This window comes from Mya arenaria, chromosome 2 (genome assembly GCF_026914265.1).
Source record: "Mya arenaria isolate MELC-2E11 chromosome 2, ASM2691426v1".
NCBI lineage: Eukaryota > Metazoa > Mollusca > Bivalvia > Myida > Myidae > Mya > Mya arenaria.
Window position 1 is genome coordinate 9304449 of NC_069123.1, and position 19096 is coordinate 9323544.

Genomic DNA, 19096 nt, shown 5'->3' on the forward strand with positions numbered 1-19096 from the left:
ATAAACTAAAACACAAGGAACATGTCGACATAAATTATGTACATGAAACTTGGCATAAGATCATTTTCCATACATAAATGTAATTGATCCTTAGAAAAGAAGGTCTCGTTGTAATTAAGATAAATTAACGAATGGAAATGTAAGAGTTGTGGCTTATAGAATTAAACGTCTTAAGACACAATGCATGTGTTTTGTGGTATGACTTTCATCCAAAATAATAATATAAAGTTTGTCTCAAATTTGCCATAAATTTAGTGTTGTACATGTTGAGATGCTCAGGGCTATGATAACGAACAGCTAGTCTCAAGTCTGAGTTCAGACTAGAGTTGCTAAGTAGCAAATCTTTATTTCATTGTGACTTTCCTTCTTCTGTTGCGTTCTGTTTCTTCAATGTGTGAAGTTGATAGACAGGCTATGTAGATGTGTACTTAATAAAAAATTCACTGAAGTTAAAAGCCATAAAAAATTCATAATGCTTCAAAGAGTTGAAATGCTAAGTTCATTTGCAAAAAGAAAGTAGTGTTCATTTATTTCAGTTTTTTTTTTTCTTCAGATTTTTTTTTTTTTTTTTGATGTTTTTTGTTAATATCCAAGTCATTGAATTATTTTGCAGACCACTAGATAATCAAGGCACTCCTAAATGGTCGTGGGACTAATTGAGATTATTTAAATCTGAACATGACGCCTACAAATTGACCAAAAACAAACATAATAACAAAAGTCGCCACTAAACTTGCTACAAAAAGCCAGTAATCATTGTTTTATGACAAAAGAGAGACATTTACTATCTAAATTGCCCATTCACGATGTGACATACCGGACCCATAATCATTTGTAACTCTGCCTGGGCTATACTCAGCCTTAAACTGAATACCCAGATACTTATTATTGCCTCTGTCTGTTTATTTGTAAAACCTCATATACATTGTTTATTGCTCTTGCAAATATCTTTTGTGACCTATATAGTATTTGTACATTTTTTTGTTTGTATTATAATTAATTAAGGTATATCGCATTCAAAAAATAATTGGCTGAATATTTTTTGAAAGGGCTATTATTTTCTGATAGTTGCCAACTGATTTTGTACAGTGTTGTTGAAATGTACATGGAATTAAATATAAGGTAAGTAAACATTGATTATAGATTTTAATTAATATTTATTGAAAACGACAGAAAACTTGACTCTGAAATGCCTCTCCGTGCATCCCCATAAGCACGAAATAACGAAACATTTTGAAACAGTTGAATTTCAAGGTTAATGTTTTAATGACGAATTAATGCTGATTTAACTGAAATAATTATGTACGAAAAAAAAATAAAAAAATAATTGCATGAATAATTGGATGAAATATAATTTCGAACACTGATGTATTTAATACAAGTTTTTTTTAACCTGATATTATTCTGATAAAAAATGAGTTTTATTGTATATATTAATAAGCTCCTATTAAAAATATTTGGTAAATTTCTCTTTACTTAAAAAAGCTATATTTAGACATGCATCTGATTAAAACTTTGAACTCACAGTACTAATACAACTCCTGGTGGTTGAGATATCAATGTGAGAGAAAGTGTTGAAAAAATATTTTCTCTTTGAAGAATCTTCTTAGAAAAAAATGCAAGTAGGCCACAGTTTATATACAGGTACATCGGAAAGTGTGTTATGCTGTCTGTAATTTCTAAGATTTGTTGCAACTGTGTCAAGCTTGGGCCCCAATTATTCAAAACTTCTTAAGTAGCTTATTTCAATTAGCCAAAATACATATTTAAAATGGATTTTGATAATTGAAAAATGGTTTATTGTGAATATCATAAAGATAATTCTTTATTTGTAGTCGAAAAACCCTTAAAGAAGTAAACACTATACACAATTTATACCAAACCAAAAATAGTCAGACAAGTTTCGAGAAATTGGGACCTTAAGTTGGCTACACGGAGTAACCTTTGAAAACTGAAACAGCGATCTGAGTTGTTACAGAAAAAGGAAGAAGATATCATTCGGCATTTGGAACACCTCGGCCATTTTCCATGGAAATCAACCTCAGATGTATATGGATGGTTTACAATGTCAGAAATCTTTACATTTAAGTAAGCTGCAAGTAGATTGCATAGTAATTTCAATTTAGCTGTTGAACTGAATGACTTTACTCTTGTGAGTCTTAATCTCTATTTACGCAATTATACACTTCACTGGCAATCCATTTAAACTTACACGTTTTAGCAATACAAAATAAACACGTTAAAACACTTCAATTAATAAATACTATCATTTGAAATTTTACAACTACCTCTACTGATGCACCTGCATACAACTGAGATTGTTAAGGAAAATGGCCGAGGTGTTCCGAATGGTAATTCCCACCCTTCAATAGGCTTTGATCAAGTTATAACAACTCGGCCATCTCCAGATAATGGCTGAGGTGTACCAATTGGGCTTTGATCTGGGTTACTTTCAGGGCATACAGGTTGCTAACCATGATTGAGGCTGACTTTTATTTCCAACATAAGACTACTGACTTTTCAATGACTTTTCTTTCCTGAAACCTGCACTGGGTTTGACTTTTATTTAGCCTATAAAGTCTGCCAAAAGTTTAGACGACTTTCTTGTCATGTGTATTAAGTTACATGAAATGATATTTGTCAACATATTTCCTGATCTTAAAATATATACTTTATTTAGGCATTTTTTGTGATGATTCACTTGATTGTGATACACAAAGGTCAAATATCAGGTAACCTAGATTATGACCTGTAATTCCAGCCAGTATGAAATCACCTGTCATCATTCAGTAAGTACCATGCGATAAGTACCATGCGTTAAGACCTAAACAGAAATTATTAGACTCCCTGCCTGGTGGAAAAAAGTTATAATCTATTAATAAAGTCAGTTAGAACATAATGTGTAAACCAAGCTCACTCTTCCATTCTTTATCATTAAGATTTTACACACTATGTTGTAAGTTTTATATAAAACCAACATCAGAAATTAGAAGCGAGAACACAAGGATGTCAAAGACATGTCAAAATGTATTTCTGGGAAACAAAGTTTCTTTCTTTGGCAGCCTTTTTGTTGTTCAATAATTATAATATAATGTGGATCATGCTCTAAGTCTGTATCCAGGGGCGGCTCCTGGATTTTTACATTAGAGGGGGTGTGAGTTAGGGTGTACCTGTGAAGTTTATGTGTTCACCACATCTCAAACATATAGGCACTTAACCCTTAGGCTGCTGATGGCGATTTTAAAGGCTTTGCAAACAGCTTGGAACCAGACCAGACCCCGAGTAACTCGGCGCCTGGTCAGGTTCCAAGCTGTTTGCCACTCAGTCAATATATACCCAAAGTTTTAAGTAAATTGAAAGAAATTTAGAATAAACCAGACGACATTTTTGAGCAGACGACAATTTACCCAGCATGCAAAGGGTTAATATTGAATGTGGGGTTAGGGGGACTCCCCATAGAAAAAAGGCATACCACATTTCGTTTAAAATTGTGCATTATTGTGTATGCTACATTTATTTTTTCTACCATAATTTTTTATGGACATGACAATTTGAGTGGAGAAGTGTGCGCTCTCCTCAGGATCCGATAGGGGTATCTTTGATTCTATTTTACTTCATCCTTGACTAAGTCATACAAAAAGTTACAAATTTAGACATAAATGCTAATAAACAATTACATCATCTAGTCCTAAAAGCTTGCTTTCAATTATAATATTAATAATCGAATCGTGACAGCGAAAAATCGTAAGTTACATGAAATAAAGAAACACATAAAACCATTTACCTTTTAACCCACACTTTTATAATTGACAAACAAGTAGACTATGTTTCTAACAGTATGGTGCCAGAGTTTATGATTGCCATAAGTTGGGGAGAAATAAAGGCTGATAGCAATTGGCCCACTGTTTGCGGGATGCTCTGAAGGTGTCGGGAGATGGGCAGACTGACAGACCCAATCAGGGGAACTCATATCTCGCTACACCTGGTCTTCTAGTCTTCGTTGCTTCTCGGGATCAGCTGTTCCGTTACCTATACCATAGCTTGTACAGATCAGCTGTTCACTACCTATATATACCTGTAAAAACAGTGTACACATAGACCTAATTTATCCAGTTTGTTTACTTTTTCTTCTGTAAGCCTTGACTTGATAAATCGAACTAGCAGGCTGATATTAAAGTTGAGCGGGTGCTATGGTGTCTCGTAGAGAGGACTATATTTAGATGCGCCGGCTTTATTTGCGGTTGGATTTTTGCGACCCCACTTAATTCAGTGATGATAAGGGTTTAAGTGATGTGGTGTATATTTCTTGGAGTGGATTAACAGATGCCACTGATACCTTGTTCCGTGATGGATTAACAAGTGCAGTTGTATATTCCGTAGTCGATATTTTCTTGCGCTGATCCTGTTTCATTCTATTGAGTATTGCGATGCTCAGGGACTTATTTTAAATGCGGATACTAGCTTCTTGATTGGCATCATTGATTGCATGGAAAGGTAAATTAATTCTTTTGCTTTATTTTGATGTTAGTTCTTATCTCCTTAATAATCAATTCCTAGGTTATATCAATACATGCAAATTGATCGATTGGTTTTGTATTTGCTCTGTTTCAAAAGGTACTGTGCAAATCAATGGATGCACATTGATTGATTTGTTATTATTTGCTCGGTTGCAAAGGTACTGTGCACTGTTAAGTTCTTATTGATTCTATTGAATTTCCACAAATGCAGAACTTATGTTTTCGCTTTCTGTTAACTTTAAAATCAAACAATTAGTCACCTGCAACAGAATATGGGTATTGATTGATGTGATTTTTCCAACAGATGATACAAAAGTACTCTCGATTTTTCCTTTTTCAGTTCTATAATGTACTTCTGTATCTTTAAACCGTCAGCTGGCTTTCAATGATGTGAATTACTAATGAATTGAGGTATAAAGCTAAATTTGACCCAGATGGTAGACTGTAGCTGAAAATTTACAACAAGGAACTACAGCTGTTCACTGTAACAAATATATGTATATATCTTACCTTGTGAAAATGGTATGATCATACAGCTATAAATTTCTTTGGAGTATTTCGGAATTAATTGTTGCATGATGTGTCTTGGCTGTATACATAATTTATTATTATACTATATACAATGCTGCAATCAATAAGAACCGTAATTCTTATAATAAACATTGTTTTATTGAGAGAAAAAATGCGTGTTACATGTTTGAAGGAAAATTGATACTTTGATAGCGAAGCAAAATGTTATTTCATTGACGGTGGATTTAATCAAAATTATGGATATGATATATAACATGCAGACATAATAAATTATATGTGTTTTTTTAGACTATATCAGTAGTCGTTTACAGTGGAGAGGATATACTTCATGTAAGTAAAACATAGCTGGGGGCATCGCTAGTTTTGTGTAAATACAATTGTTGCTTCTACGTTCTATACAGGGAAAGTTAGTTGTATTAAAGATGTTGCTTTTTGCTAGATGCTTTGAAGATGTGAAAATGTGCACATTCCATACAGGGAAAGTTTAAGTTGTAAAGATGTTGCTTTAATAAATGCTAAATCGATACTTTGAAGATGTAAACATGTCCAAGTTCTATACAGGGAAAGTTAGTTGTTATGATGTTGCTTTTAGCTAGATGCTTTGAAGATGTGAATAATTGTCCATCATGTTTGCGCTGATGTAGGCTAGCTTTGATAGAACACAGAAGCCAGTAACTGTTGCTTTTATATAAACTTTTTTCAATGTCAAAAACAGCGTTTTTCATTCAATTAATATATCCCCCTCAGCACTACCTTGTGCATTGTGAATATACAAACGGCACAAAAAACAAAAAAAACTAATATAAGAATTAATGCAGATTCTTGCTTTGAAATAAATAGCTTAATTTACTATTTTTCTGTGTAAAAAAACACTGTATGCTCAGTACATTTCCTTGTGAATATAAAATAAATATTGAAATGTAAACAAAATCCCAAAATAACTGCTATAACAATGTATGTGGTTCTTACTTGGTAATAAATGGGTTACGAGTTTTGCACCTATATTTCATAGATTTTTTATGATATATTTCATGACATCATTATTTGTTAGTGTGATCGTTCGTGGCTGGTTAAGTGTTGGAAGGGTATATCAGGGTATTGCCACATGTTCGCCTGTTTTCCACTGTTCTCCTGGTTTTTATTAGGCCTTTTATAGTTCTTGAACCTGGTTGTTTTCATGAAATTAATGTTGGTTCATGTTTTGTTTTGTAACCTTCAACTCTGAGAGATTTAATTAGAACAATTCACAGTTTTATAACTTATAGATGTTAGCTTAAGGCTGCACTCTCACAGATTGACTGTTTTGACTATTTTTTTTCTTGGAACGAGCCAATTTTTTGCTTGAATGTATGTACACCAGTGTTTTAAAAAGGCTGTCTAAAGATCAGATCCCAGTTTTTCATATTTATGACTGAAAATTGATGTTTAACGGCTAAAACACTGTATGAAAATTTAAATTTTCAGCTTTTTTCAAACAGGGATCTATGAGTTATCTTATATGACTGAATTAAAGGCATTGATATCAAAATCAGCTGATTCTGAGACAAAAACTATAAAGAGGTCAAAACTATCTATCTGTGAGAGTGCAATTTTGATAGGACTGAAATGTAAATCAAAGGTCAAGGTTGTGGTAACCTCAAGCTCAGAAAATCTGTTTCTGATCAATAACAGGAGAACATGATGACCCAGAGACCTCAGACTTGGTAGAGGAACTCTATTGTTTTCAGTTGGTCAAAGGTCAAGTTCATGGTGACCTTAAGCTGAAAATCTGACTGAAGAACACTAAAGCCCAGTGACCTTAAAATTATGTAGGCATATTGGTAATGACCAGCAGATGAACTCTTGATTGATTGATTGATTTTGAGGTCAGTGGATCAAAGGTCAAGGTTGTGGTGACCTCCAGCTGAAAATCCGATTCTGATCAATAACTGATGAATGTTTAAGCCCAAATACCTCAAATTTTGTATGCAGGTGTGTAATTTCTAGCAAATGAGCCCTATTGATTTTGAGGTCATAAGGTCAAAGGTCATGGTCGTGGTGACCTCAAACTGAAAATCCTTTTCCAACTAATAACTAGAATGCTCAGGCCCAGGGACCTCAATCTAGGTAGGCAAGTTAGTTATGACCTGCAAAGGAACCATATTGAGGTCAGTGTGTCAAAGGTCAAGGTCATGGTGACCTCAAGTCAAGCCATTTCCGATAAATAACTGAAGAATGCTTAATTTAGCCCAGAAAGCAGTTGACATCCACTCCACTTAGCATTGACTTGTCATATCCATGTATATTTCTGACTCTTTTAAAATGTTTAAGGAATATATTTCCAAACTTCATGGGAAGGTAGAGTAAGTTATCCTGAAAATATGTCACATACTGAAGACTATCTTTTAAATGGCTATCTCACAGTCCAACAAGGCCTTTAAGGGGGACTCGTCACGTATCTGTGACAGTTCTAGTTGTAATATATAATTGTTACTAATTTGGTCCCCTTAAAATGTACTGGTTTAGTTGTAAACTTGTTTTACCACATTAATGAAACAAGTTAAACAGCATTATATTAATCACTCCCATTGGCACGATGTTATGCAAGAGTGTGATCATGTGGTATGATTTAAATTGGAATACCCAGAGAAAGTCCAGTTTTCTGGATTGGTGTCCAACAACCAAACCCATGTGCCCAGGCCAGGATTCAAGGTGTTAGCTTAGTGAGAAGCAAGTGCACTAACCAGTGCGCCAACCAGACAACCTTAAATATTAATAATAATAATACATTCAATTTAGCTTGCATAAAGATGTCAGAACTGATTTGCAGTCATAAAATATTATAAGTTAAAATTGCGGAGGTGTAATTAGTGCCAATAGTGATGAGTAATGCACCATCTTTTGAGCCAATGGTCTTACCCCTTTTCTGTCCTTTCTTTTTTGGTCACCAGATTTGCATTTAATGCAATACTTTTCTCCCACATTTGCAACTGATGTTACTTATGTGCTTTATAATGTCTGTGTTGATAGCAATGCTCCCAGGGGCTGGTACATGAAGGATCCTAAAATAGGAGCAGATTCTTACCTAGAACAGCTTTAAAGAGTAGTTCAGTACATCGCTTCTGGGTCGAAATCCCTCATAGGTGCTATAACAGCCCCTAGGTTTTCAATAGTTAAGGGATTGGTGACAAAGGCTTGTGCTGATTTGGTGACAAAAGCTTGTGCTGATTTGGTGACAAAAGCTTGTGCTGATTTGGTGACAAAAGCTTTTGCTGATTTGGTGACAAAAGCTTTTGCTTTTGCTGATTTGGTGACAAAAGCTTTTGCTGATTTGGTGACAAAAGCTTGTGCTGATTTGGTGACAAAAGCTTTTGCTGATTTGGTGACAAAAGCTTGCGCTAGCAAAGTATAATTTTAAATAAAATTCTACGCTATTAATTCTATAAACCTAAGGGATGCGTATATTTCAAAGACTTTTTTACGCTACATTTTAATGTGTACTTTATTGTTAAGGTCAGGTAGAAGATAATTTATGATCTTTATACAAACAAATAAAGAGGGCCTAAAACATTGTTATATTGAGCGAACACTTTTTCATGACCCTTGACATTTGATCTTTAGCAAGTTTTATTACCTTTCTAGTTGATCTGAATAATTTATAGTTATTTATACACTCTGGAGTATAACATAAATGTCTGCTTAAAGAGTATGGAGTAATTTACTATTACCACAACCTTTGATATATTTTTTATTTTTTTAGATTCTCCATTATTATACATCTTTGTGCATAAATGCATATATTTTCTATAAATTTGTAGCTTGTTTGTGAAAAATCGATAGAGCAAACTATGGAATTACATTGTCTGGAGTAAACAAAATGATATTCTGTCTCTGGTTTTAATATTGATTCAATTAGCAATGGAAAACGTTATTCCGATAAATATAATACTGTCATCATTAGGCCAAAAAAGAGGTTTTTTGTTTCCACTTACATCTGAAAAAAAATAAATAGAGTTGGTAGGTAGGCATAACTTTCTTTTTTCTTTTTTGAGAATCACGATTTTGTGCCAAACCGACCTTTATCAGGAAATATCACTATTGTTTAAAACCTTATATTTAAAATGGTCAATTTCTAACATGTTCACACAAAAATGCACATTTTTTAGGAAATTACGGGAAAAAAATCCACACCACGGCAAAAAAAGTGTAGGGTCGGGAGGAAAAATAGGGTCTGTCTGATAAGTGGAAACAATTTTTTATGCTGGAGGTTGCTTTCACTGATGTTTTGTCATATATTTACAGGTGACGCAAGATCACAGGATCTGAAGACATATACGCGAAAAATCCCATCATACGAGTACGATGATTTTCAAGACCTGGGCTCATCACTGGAAGGATCGCTCGGCGACGCCCAGATCAGCGGGGCCAAACACAAACACCGCTCAGGTCGTTATAAACACTCACTAAACGGTGAACATAGACATAGTAGTCACAGCCGGGATTACGATTGGCTGAAATCTCAGTGTGAACGCGCCATGACAGAACTACAAGCATTAAAAATGCAGCAGTCTGATAATACAAAACGTTACGACGCTGTGATAAAGGAGTCAGATTCGTACCGTCAAAGTTACATGTCCACCCTAAGTCAGCTTCAGCAGGCTCGTGAAGACGCTGAGGCAATCAGGGGGCAGAACCATGACTTACGAGTCGAGAATAAACGTATCGAACAGGAAGTGAAAAATGTACTGAAATTACGCGAAGAAGATCTCAGAGAAATGGATGAACTACGGAAACACCAACGTGAAATTGTGAGTAAAAGCGGTTCTACCGAAGTGCTAAACGCGTTAGACATGTATGATCGTATAAAACAGGATTATGACACTCTTAGAGTGCGATATTCTGACCTAGTCACTACACATAGTTCCTTACAAACCAAGTTTGAAAGTGCCCAAGAGGAAAATACTCAGTTGAAGAAACAAAATCAAGCGTTGTGCACGGAACGTGATGCAGCTATTCTGGAAAGGAATGGCCTAAAACAGCAATGTACAGCGGCAATCAGAAACTGGGACCAAGTTTTACATGAACGAAATGACATGAATGAGAAAATAACGAAAATCACCCAACAAAGAGATGACATTATGAAAGATATGAATCAAGCTCTGGCTGCTCAACTGAGAGCAAAGAAAGAGCTGGAAGTCGTCTCAAAGGATAAGGAAGCTGTATACAAGGAGTACAACCTAATTATGTCGGAACGAGACCAAGTGCATAAGGAAATCGAGCAGCTTAATGAAAAGCTTGCTCAAGGTGCTAACAAGATCGAGACACTTATGAAAGAGAAGAAAGCTTCACAAGATGAAGCCGAGACTCTGAAGCGTGAAATCACGGCAGCTCTACAGGATAGAGACAAATCTGTGAAGGAACGGAATGAATTTAACGACAAGTGCAATGAACTACTGAGTAAACATAGTGCTATAGAAAAACAAAAGGAGGATTTTAAAAAGGAGGTGGAGATGTCCATTCAGCAACGAGACATCGCGAGGAAAGAGCGGCAAGAAGCCATGCAAGATCGAGACCGAATTCTCCGGGAGAAATACGAACGAGAGCAGGTAGGTTATTGGAAACAAAATATGAAAGACGTTGTTTGTTTTGATGATTTTCCAGGAGAGAATTAATTGTCTGTTTGAGTTTTTAACATTATTTGCTTAGTGAAGTTGGCTTAATTATTTTATAATGGCATACTGAGTTTAGCATCAAAAGAATAAAAAAGATGGTATTGGTTGGAATTGATTGCATTATGATGCAAATTTGTTTAGTAATTTACGGAGCTTCAGATAAGATTTGTATTTGCGTAATTATGCGATTAAAATCACAGAAAACGCAATTAATCTTATTTAAAAGTGTATAAAATCACACAGAAAAACACACAGAAGTCATGGTGTATCACGTTTTATGCGTTAAGCCCAAGTTCTACGAATAATTAAGTCATTTTATCTATCAAAATGCCAGAAAATAATGAATATACGACTACACAAGCTTATCACATTGATTTATACTGTATGGCAGAAATACTCGTTCCAAACATGCCTTTTCCAATTATGAAGGTTAAAAATTTAACCTTTAAAATTTAAATAAATCCTTATTTATGAACTTTGCAAGTTTTCATTTGGTTTTACCAAACTGGCTTCCAAATTACTGAGTAAAAATAATACTTACCAAAAGTAAAAGCTGAAATAACCAAATGCCAAAAGCAGTGGTCGATTTTAGCACAAGCCCGCAAGCCCTACACTGGTAAAATGCATTCCGGGCTTGCTCAAATTCTGGATTTTATATATATCAGGGCCTTTCAAAAAAAAAAAGAATTCGGGCTTGTTCATACAAAAGTCTTATTTCAATGACTGCTGAAAAGTGAGTGGGTAATACCCTATTCATTGATTTTTGTGTCGCCTGAAAAGACGACATATAGGGGTTACTTTTGTCGTCGGCGGCGGCGTCCGCGTCCCATTTTCGCTTGTCCGGGGTATATCTCCTAAACTATTAGTGGTATCAACTTGAAACTTCATATGTAGATAGATCTAATTGAGGGCAAGTGCAGTGCACAAGAACTGTTACTCTTGCTTCCATATTTTCAGAGTTATTGCCCTTTGTTATTTTTCATGCTTAAAGTTTTGTCCGGGGCATATCTTGTAGAATATAAGAGTTATCAACTTGAAACTTCATATGTAGATAGATCTCATGGAGGGCAAGTGCAGTGCACAATAACAGTAACTCTTGCTTTCTTGGTTTTAAAATTATTGCCCTTTGTTAATTTTCATGCTTAAAGTTTTGTCCGGGGCATATCTTGAAGAATATAAGAGGTATCAACTTGAAACTTCATAGCTAGACAGATCTCATTGAGGGCAAGTGCAGTGCACAATAACAGTAACTCTTGCTTTCTTAGTTTTAAAGTTATTGCCCTTTGTTAATTTTCATGCTTAAAGTTTTGTCCGGGGCATATCTTGAAGAATATAAGAGGTATCAACTTGAAACTTCATAGCTAGATATATCTCATTGAGGGCAAGTGCAGTGCACAATAACAGTAACTCTTGCTTTCTTAGTTTTAAAGTTATTGCCCTTTGTTAATTTTCATGCTTAAAGTTTTGTCAGGGGCATATCTTGAAGAATATAAGAGGTATCAACTTGAAACTTCATAGTTAGATAGATCTCATTGAGGGCAAGTGCAGTGCACAATAACAGTAACTCTTGCTTTCTTAGTTTTAAAGTTATTGCCCTTTGTTAATTTTCATGCTTAAAGTTTTGTCCGGGGCATATCTTGAAGAATATAAGAGGTATCAACTTGAAACTTCATAGCTAGATATATCTCATTGAGGGCAAGTGCAGTGCACAATAACAGTAACTCTTGCTTTCTTAGTTTTAAAGTTATTGCCCTTTGTTAATTTTCATGCTTAAAGTTTTGTCAGGGGCATATCTTGAAGAATATAAGAGGTATCAACTTGAAACTTCATAGTTAGATAGATCTCATTAAGGGCAAGTGCAGTGCACAAGAACCGTTACTCTTGCTGCCATATTTTTAGAGTTATTGCCCTTTGTTAATTTTCTTGCTTAGGTTTTGTCCGTGGCATATCTCGTAAACTATAGGAGGTTTCAACCTGAAACTTATTCCGTAGGTATATCTGATTGAGGATTCAAATGCCACCTACACGTGAAAGTTAAATGGCAACATCATTGTCTATAAATGAATAAAATGCCAATCTAACAGCTTTAATGTCGACAGTAAATAATTCGTCAGGCGACACATCCAACTCGCGGAGTTCTAGTTTTATCTGGAGCACTCTGTTTGATGTAGATTCGTTACATTGTTGCTTTTTCTGTCAGTTGGAAAAAAAATGTTTGCATAGATAGTTCCAATGGTTTTGAATCTATGAGCAAGACTAGATCAATTTTTACTTGTGTCACTTTCATTATTGATAAAATTAATGTAATAAAAGTAGATTTATTTTTTTTGGCTTAATCACATCAGTCATTCAAATTAGCTTAAGATTAACAAGCTTGAATTTGTATTTTACTTAAAAAAAGTACTTGGCGGAATAGATTTTAGCAAACTTTTGACTTAATAGCAATCAGGTTTTACCAGTACCGGGCTTGCCGGCCTTCACTAGTTAAGATAACTGTTGCTTACATCTCAGATTTTAATTAACTTTCTTTTGGTAATTAAGCTGGTTCTACTGATAAAAGTACCGCATAACTACATTGAGTGTTATCTGTTGAGTGGAAAAAAAACATGTTTTAAATGAAAATACACAAGACCAGCCAGAAACTGATAAGCCCTGCTTTTTTACAGTTTCAGAAGGAAAATGCTGACAAGATGGACCAGTTCAACCGGGAGACAGAACAGCTCAAGAAACAGATTGAACTGCTACAACAGAAACTTTATGGTGAGTACTAGAGGACTGAGTACCAAACAGATTGAACTACTACAACAGAAACTTTATGGTGAGTACTAGAGGACTGAGTACCTTGGTGCAATAATTCAGGAAGAGACAGAGACTTCTTCAAGAGTGAGTACCCAGGGGCAGGTAATTCAGGTAGAGACTGAGAGTGCTTAAAGGGTGAGTACCAAGTGACAGATTATTCAAGTAGAGTCTGAGATTCCTGGAAGACTGACTTTCAAGGGGCAGATAATTCAGGTAGTGACTGAGAATACTGGAAGACTGAGTTTCAAGGGGCAGATAATTAAGGAAGAGACGGTGATTCCTGGGAAACTGAGTTTCAAGGGGCAGATAAGTCAGGTAGAGACTGAGAGTACTGGAAGACTGAGTTTCAAGGGGCAGATAAGTCAGGTAAAGACTGAGAGTACTGAAAGACTGAGTTTCAAGGAGTAGGTAATTAAGATTACGAGACAGAGATTCCTGGAAAACTGAGTTTCAAGGGGCAGATAATTCAGGTAAATACTGAAGTTTCTTGAAGACTGAGTACCTAAGAGCAGATAATCAAGGTAGAGACGGAGATTCCTGGAAGACTGAGTACCCAGGGGCAGATAATTAATGTAGAAACCTAGAGTACTGGAAGGCAGGTACTGTAGGACTGGGAACTTTAAAATACACATTTATATTAATCAATATCACTCTACAGCTGCTGCCAATTACTTGTTTATGTGACCAATACAAAAAAATCATTTTGCTGGTAGATAATGGATATATTATTCTGTGTTGCAAAGTACAGTACTTTTACCTGAATCCTTTGAGAAACTGGCTTGGACAATTTTAGCATTTGTCTCATTGGTCAAAAAAGTCTTGGTATTGTTGAAGCCTTGCCGTTATCATCATTAATGTGATAAGCAATAACTAAATGGGCAACCACAAAATATTTGCAAGACCAATCAGTCTGGCTAAAATCTTTCCTGAGTTAATGCCAATGTGTTTATGGAGGAAAACTGATATGATGGCATCGCTATCTGCTTTTGTTTACATCATACTAGATGTTCTGTTAAGTATTGTTATGTCTTGTTAGATTACTTAAAGAGAACTGAAAAAAGAAGTGTGCATTAGACTTATTTGTATAAAGATGTGAGTGAAATTACAGAATTTTAACCTGAAATGAACTTACAAAAGTGCAAAACAAGGGTTTAATCTTGCTGCTTATCAAAACTAAATTTGACCGCTTTTCTCTAAATGCATGATGGTTGGCATTGTTATCTGCTTTTGTTTACATCTTACTGGATGTTATGTTAAGTAATATCTTTTCTTAGATAACTTAAAGACAACTTAAAAGAGAGGTGTATATGAGACTTGGTTGTATAAAGATGGGAGTAGACTTAGTTGTATAAAGATGGGAGTAAAATATAAGTTCAGAATTATGACCTGAAAGTAACTTATAAAAGTGCAAAACTTGGGTTAAATCTCGCTACTTACCGAAACAAATTTTGACCGATTTTCTCTAAGCATGTGAAGAGGATCTGCTTTCCTTAACAAGTAAATAAAAACAACATATGATTGGTATTGTTGTTATTGTAACAAAGCAGCGACATATGGAAGCAATTCTTCGCGGGCCTGTTGCGAAAATGGAATAAACAGCGATTTCAAACAACATCAGATAATAATTTCAGCCTATAATTTGCGGGGAATAATTGGTTAAAATGAGAAATTGCACAACTGGTGATTGTTGTTTTCCGGCCTGTATCAAAGAGACTGTATGTGTTTAATTTTGTGCATGATGATAAGCCAGCGTGGTACGGTTTAGAATGACATTTGATGGGAAAACCCTCTAAATCCGGCTTTATCAGAGAAATTTTCTTAACAAAAATAGAACACAAAAAAGAGGTGGTTATGTTTCATCTGGCATTTATTTATTTTTTTAACCCCTTTTGATGTGAAAAAGTTTTCAAAATAATCTTAGTTTAATGCCATGATGTCCTTGAGTCTGTCCAAGTTTTTGTTTCTATAAATATATTCTGATTCATCTAATGATACAATTAGACATTAGATGTATTGTTTAGTCGGTAAGCATTTATTACTCATGAAAACAAATTAAGACACCGCATATTAGACTTCATCAATAACTAATTTATCATGATAAGGATGGAGGAAAAAAGCTTAAACCTGCACTCTCACAGATTGACTGCTTTGACAACTTGTTTTTTATTTTTTGTCTTGGAATAAGCCATTTTTGCGTATGGTTGAAAATTGATGTTTTATGCCATTTTTCTTTAGTAAAGCTTTTAACCATAAAACATCAATTTTCAACCGTACATATGAAAAACTGCAACCTGATTTTTTGTCTGCAGCCTCATGTCACTGGTTTCCAGACATTCCATGAAAATTTGCTCATTCCAAGACAAAAAATATAAAAATATAAAAGTTGTCAAAACGGTCAATCTGTGAGAGTGCAGCATTAAAGCTAATGTTATTAGCATTACCTGTATTGTTTGTTATTCACCTAAAACTATTCTTTTTATGAAGTATTAAGATATGTGATGTTGTTGTTATTGTGTTTATAAAGGTCTGCCCGCGCCCAGTGCCGTCATTATGGCTTGACCCCGTCACATCCTCAAGTGGGACTGAATCATAATTTTTAGGCCAAAGGGGGGATTCACCCCGATACTTCAGATGTACTAAAACTTTGAGAAATTTGACCCACTGTCAAAACTGTTATGTAATGCAAACATTTGGTGTGATGATTTTCTTTTGATTGTATGAACATACTGAAAATATAAGTAGACAATTTTAAAAATAATGATCTTTACTAATACAGACGAAACTCGCTTTTCTCAATGTTTGGTTGTGTCAAACTTTTTTCGAATGTTTTGGGTTTAGTAATACACTTTTTTAACCTCAAATATATTGAATGTTTGATATTTCGAGATATATTCTGAGGTCCCAGCCACTTCGACATAGCGAGTTTTGACTTTTTGTTTTGTGATTAATTTTGATCACTCCGTAAAAAAATCATGAATAATTTGGAAAAAGAATTGGACAAACTAAAAATCGAGCGGATTTCTTTCAGATGGCATGCATGAAGCAGAAATATACAAAAATCGTCGAGACTGGGCTATGAGCGAACGTGACAAGATTGTGCAGGAACGCGACAGCATGCGGACATTGTGTGACAGTCTACGAAGAGACCGGGATCGGGCAGTCAGCGACCTTGCCCAGGCCCTCAGGGACTATGACGACATGAAGAAACAGAAATCAGACGCTGTTCGGGAACTGAAGGATTATAAGTACGGGTTTGATTAACGTAACACAAGAGAATATAAAGTGGAACAATTCAATTTAACTTTTGGTATTTCTTAATTATTGGAGAGTTTGTTTTTTAGCTTTTGTTTAGTCCCAGTTAATTACTAGTCTGTGTCAAAATTAAATAATCGTAAAACAGTTGATATTTGTCTCAAATTTTTTTTTTAAAAATCCACGAAGCTCTGATGTCTCGAGTAAACATTACTGTAAAAAAAGAGAGCAGACTTTCCATTATGTTTTGTTAGCAATTTTGAAACAAGGAAATGCATCATTGTTCAATTTACATTTAATCAATACGTCACTTTTAGGAAGCATGTTTTCATTAAATTTACCCTAGTTAAAGAAGAAATCTGGCAATTAGATTATAACCTATATTTCCAGCCAATAAAAATTCGCCTATTGGCCTTGAATAAGTGCCATGCTCGGTTGTTAAGAGGTAGGTTTACCACTTAACAGCCATGATGTCATAATTTGGTTCTCCGGGGCCTGTTGAAAACAGATTATTATCGAAGACAATCAGAACATGTTAAGTAAAATCTTGATGACTAAGAAAGGATGACTTTCCTTGCTTCGCCCTTCTTAATCATTTTGTATATGTTAAATGTACCTAACTATTTTGCAGTCATCTCTTGTGCTTAAGTTTTATTGTTTAAGACCATTCACATTAGGGTTTTAGCCAGGATTTAAAAAGGACAGGGCGCTGCAGAAAAGGGACAGGGTGCTAAGGTTAAAAAGGGCTCAATGAATCGGGCTATGAAGAGGGGTACCCATGCTGGTCTTGAGGGCAAAAGGGTGATCCTGAAAAAGGGACAGGATGCAGCACCCTTCCGCTACCCTTAAGCTAACACCCTTATACACTCAATATATGAAATATGATTTTAAGATCTAGAAAGAATCATTCGTTATTACTTCAAAAATCATGTTTTCAAGTACTGCACAGTTTTTTAAGGCCCCCTTATCATAAGTGGGAGATGATAATCACATCTTGTAATATTCGCGAACAGAAGCCACTAAACAGGAAACAGTAGTTGTTTGTGGGGAAAGTGTAAAGTGTTAAATGAATGAGCCATATTCGCCATTCAGTCTGTATTAAAGTCTGTCTCAAATAATGTAAGGGATGTCGTATTAGAATAAGTTTTGATCTGACATAACAGGTTTGACAACAATCTGTTTACTTCTTTGACCAAGTTGACATTTAAAAGCATTTATGATATGTGATCAGCTATCTATGTGTCTGTTTAATTGAAGTATATTTCATCAGCTCAGAGCGGCCATTTAAGGAAGTTTGGAAGAATATTACGGCTTAGAAGCGGGATAAAACTTCCAAAATTGATTCCTTGGAAGTGCAAAAACTTCCTTCATTTTTGAAAAAACAACACTTTTTAAGTTGATGGCTTGGAAGTTCAAAATATGAAAACCCTGGTATAAATGTTACTTTTGTTGTCTCTTTTTAGATTAGTTTGAAGTCAAATGAATTATTATTATATAAATTTTTTAAGTAAGCAAGTTTTAGTTGCGAATAATTTGATTTTAAACATTATAGTTGAAAAAAGGGGGAACAATTTGTAACTTGTTTGAGGGACTTAAATTTTCCATATTTCAGTAAAAAAAACTTCCAATATTGATTGTTGGGAAGTTGATTCTTCCAGCTCCAAATTCTTAATGGAAACCCTGTCAGCTTGTCTATCTTTAAAAAAAAAGTATTTAAGGTTCTGTCATAGTCTTGGTGTTGTTGTTGTCGTAGTCGTAGTCTTGGTGTTGTTGTTGTCGTAGTCTTGGTGTTGTTGTTGTCGTAGTTGGCACTGTTTGGCAAAAACTTTAACGTTTGGCCATAACTTAATAAGCGTTCAAGATATAGGAATGAAATTTGGTACACCCGAGATAAAACATGTGTATCAAGACCCGTACCTCTTGCTTTAGTAATTGCTGAGTCTTGCACTTTTTAACCATCTGCATTACTCCTGTTTTAAAACATTTTCCAAGATTTCATGAAAGAAATGCTTTAGGTGCAAAGCAATATATGTCATAAAAACTATATGTCAAAGCTATATATGTCATGTGTATATCCAATATCTTTGATATTTGTTTTATTCCGTTCCAAATGAGGTCAATTTCTTTGTTCTTGAATTTTTACAGCTATGTTTTCATTGGTCACTATTGTCAAGTGTCTAATTTGCATATGAGTCTGACATATTTTTCATTGGCTCGTAAACACTTGAGTAAGAAGTTGAGTGTCCTAAGGGACCGCTCCTCAAGTTGAATTTAAGTGAGACCACATCATAATTTGTTCGTTTTTAGTGTCGGTGGCAAGATAAATCATACCACTTTTAAACTCGT

General features: G+C 34.8%; 1 protein-coding gene across 3 annotated transcripts in view; it reads left to right on the forward strand.

Moving 5' to 3' along the window:
- The window catches only part of LOC128207274 (disks large homolog 5-like), a 75424-nt gene that overhangs the window by 32495 nt on the left and 23833 nt on the right, over window positions 1–19096 (forward strand). For 2 of the 3 annotated variants that reach the window (XM_052910119.1, XM_052910126.1), the window contains 3 exons: window positions 9330–10633; window positions 13366–13459; window positions 16527–16743. In XM_052910119.1, coding sequence (XP_052766079.1) covers window positions 9330–10633; window positions 13366–13459; window positions 16527–16743 — 1615 coding nt within the window. Of the gene's footprint in view, window positions 1–5336; window positions 5379–9329; window positions 10634–13365; window positions 13460–16526; window positions 16744–19096 lie in introns of all 3 variants that reach the window. The other variant, XM_052910110.1, reaches the window with a different exon arrangement.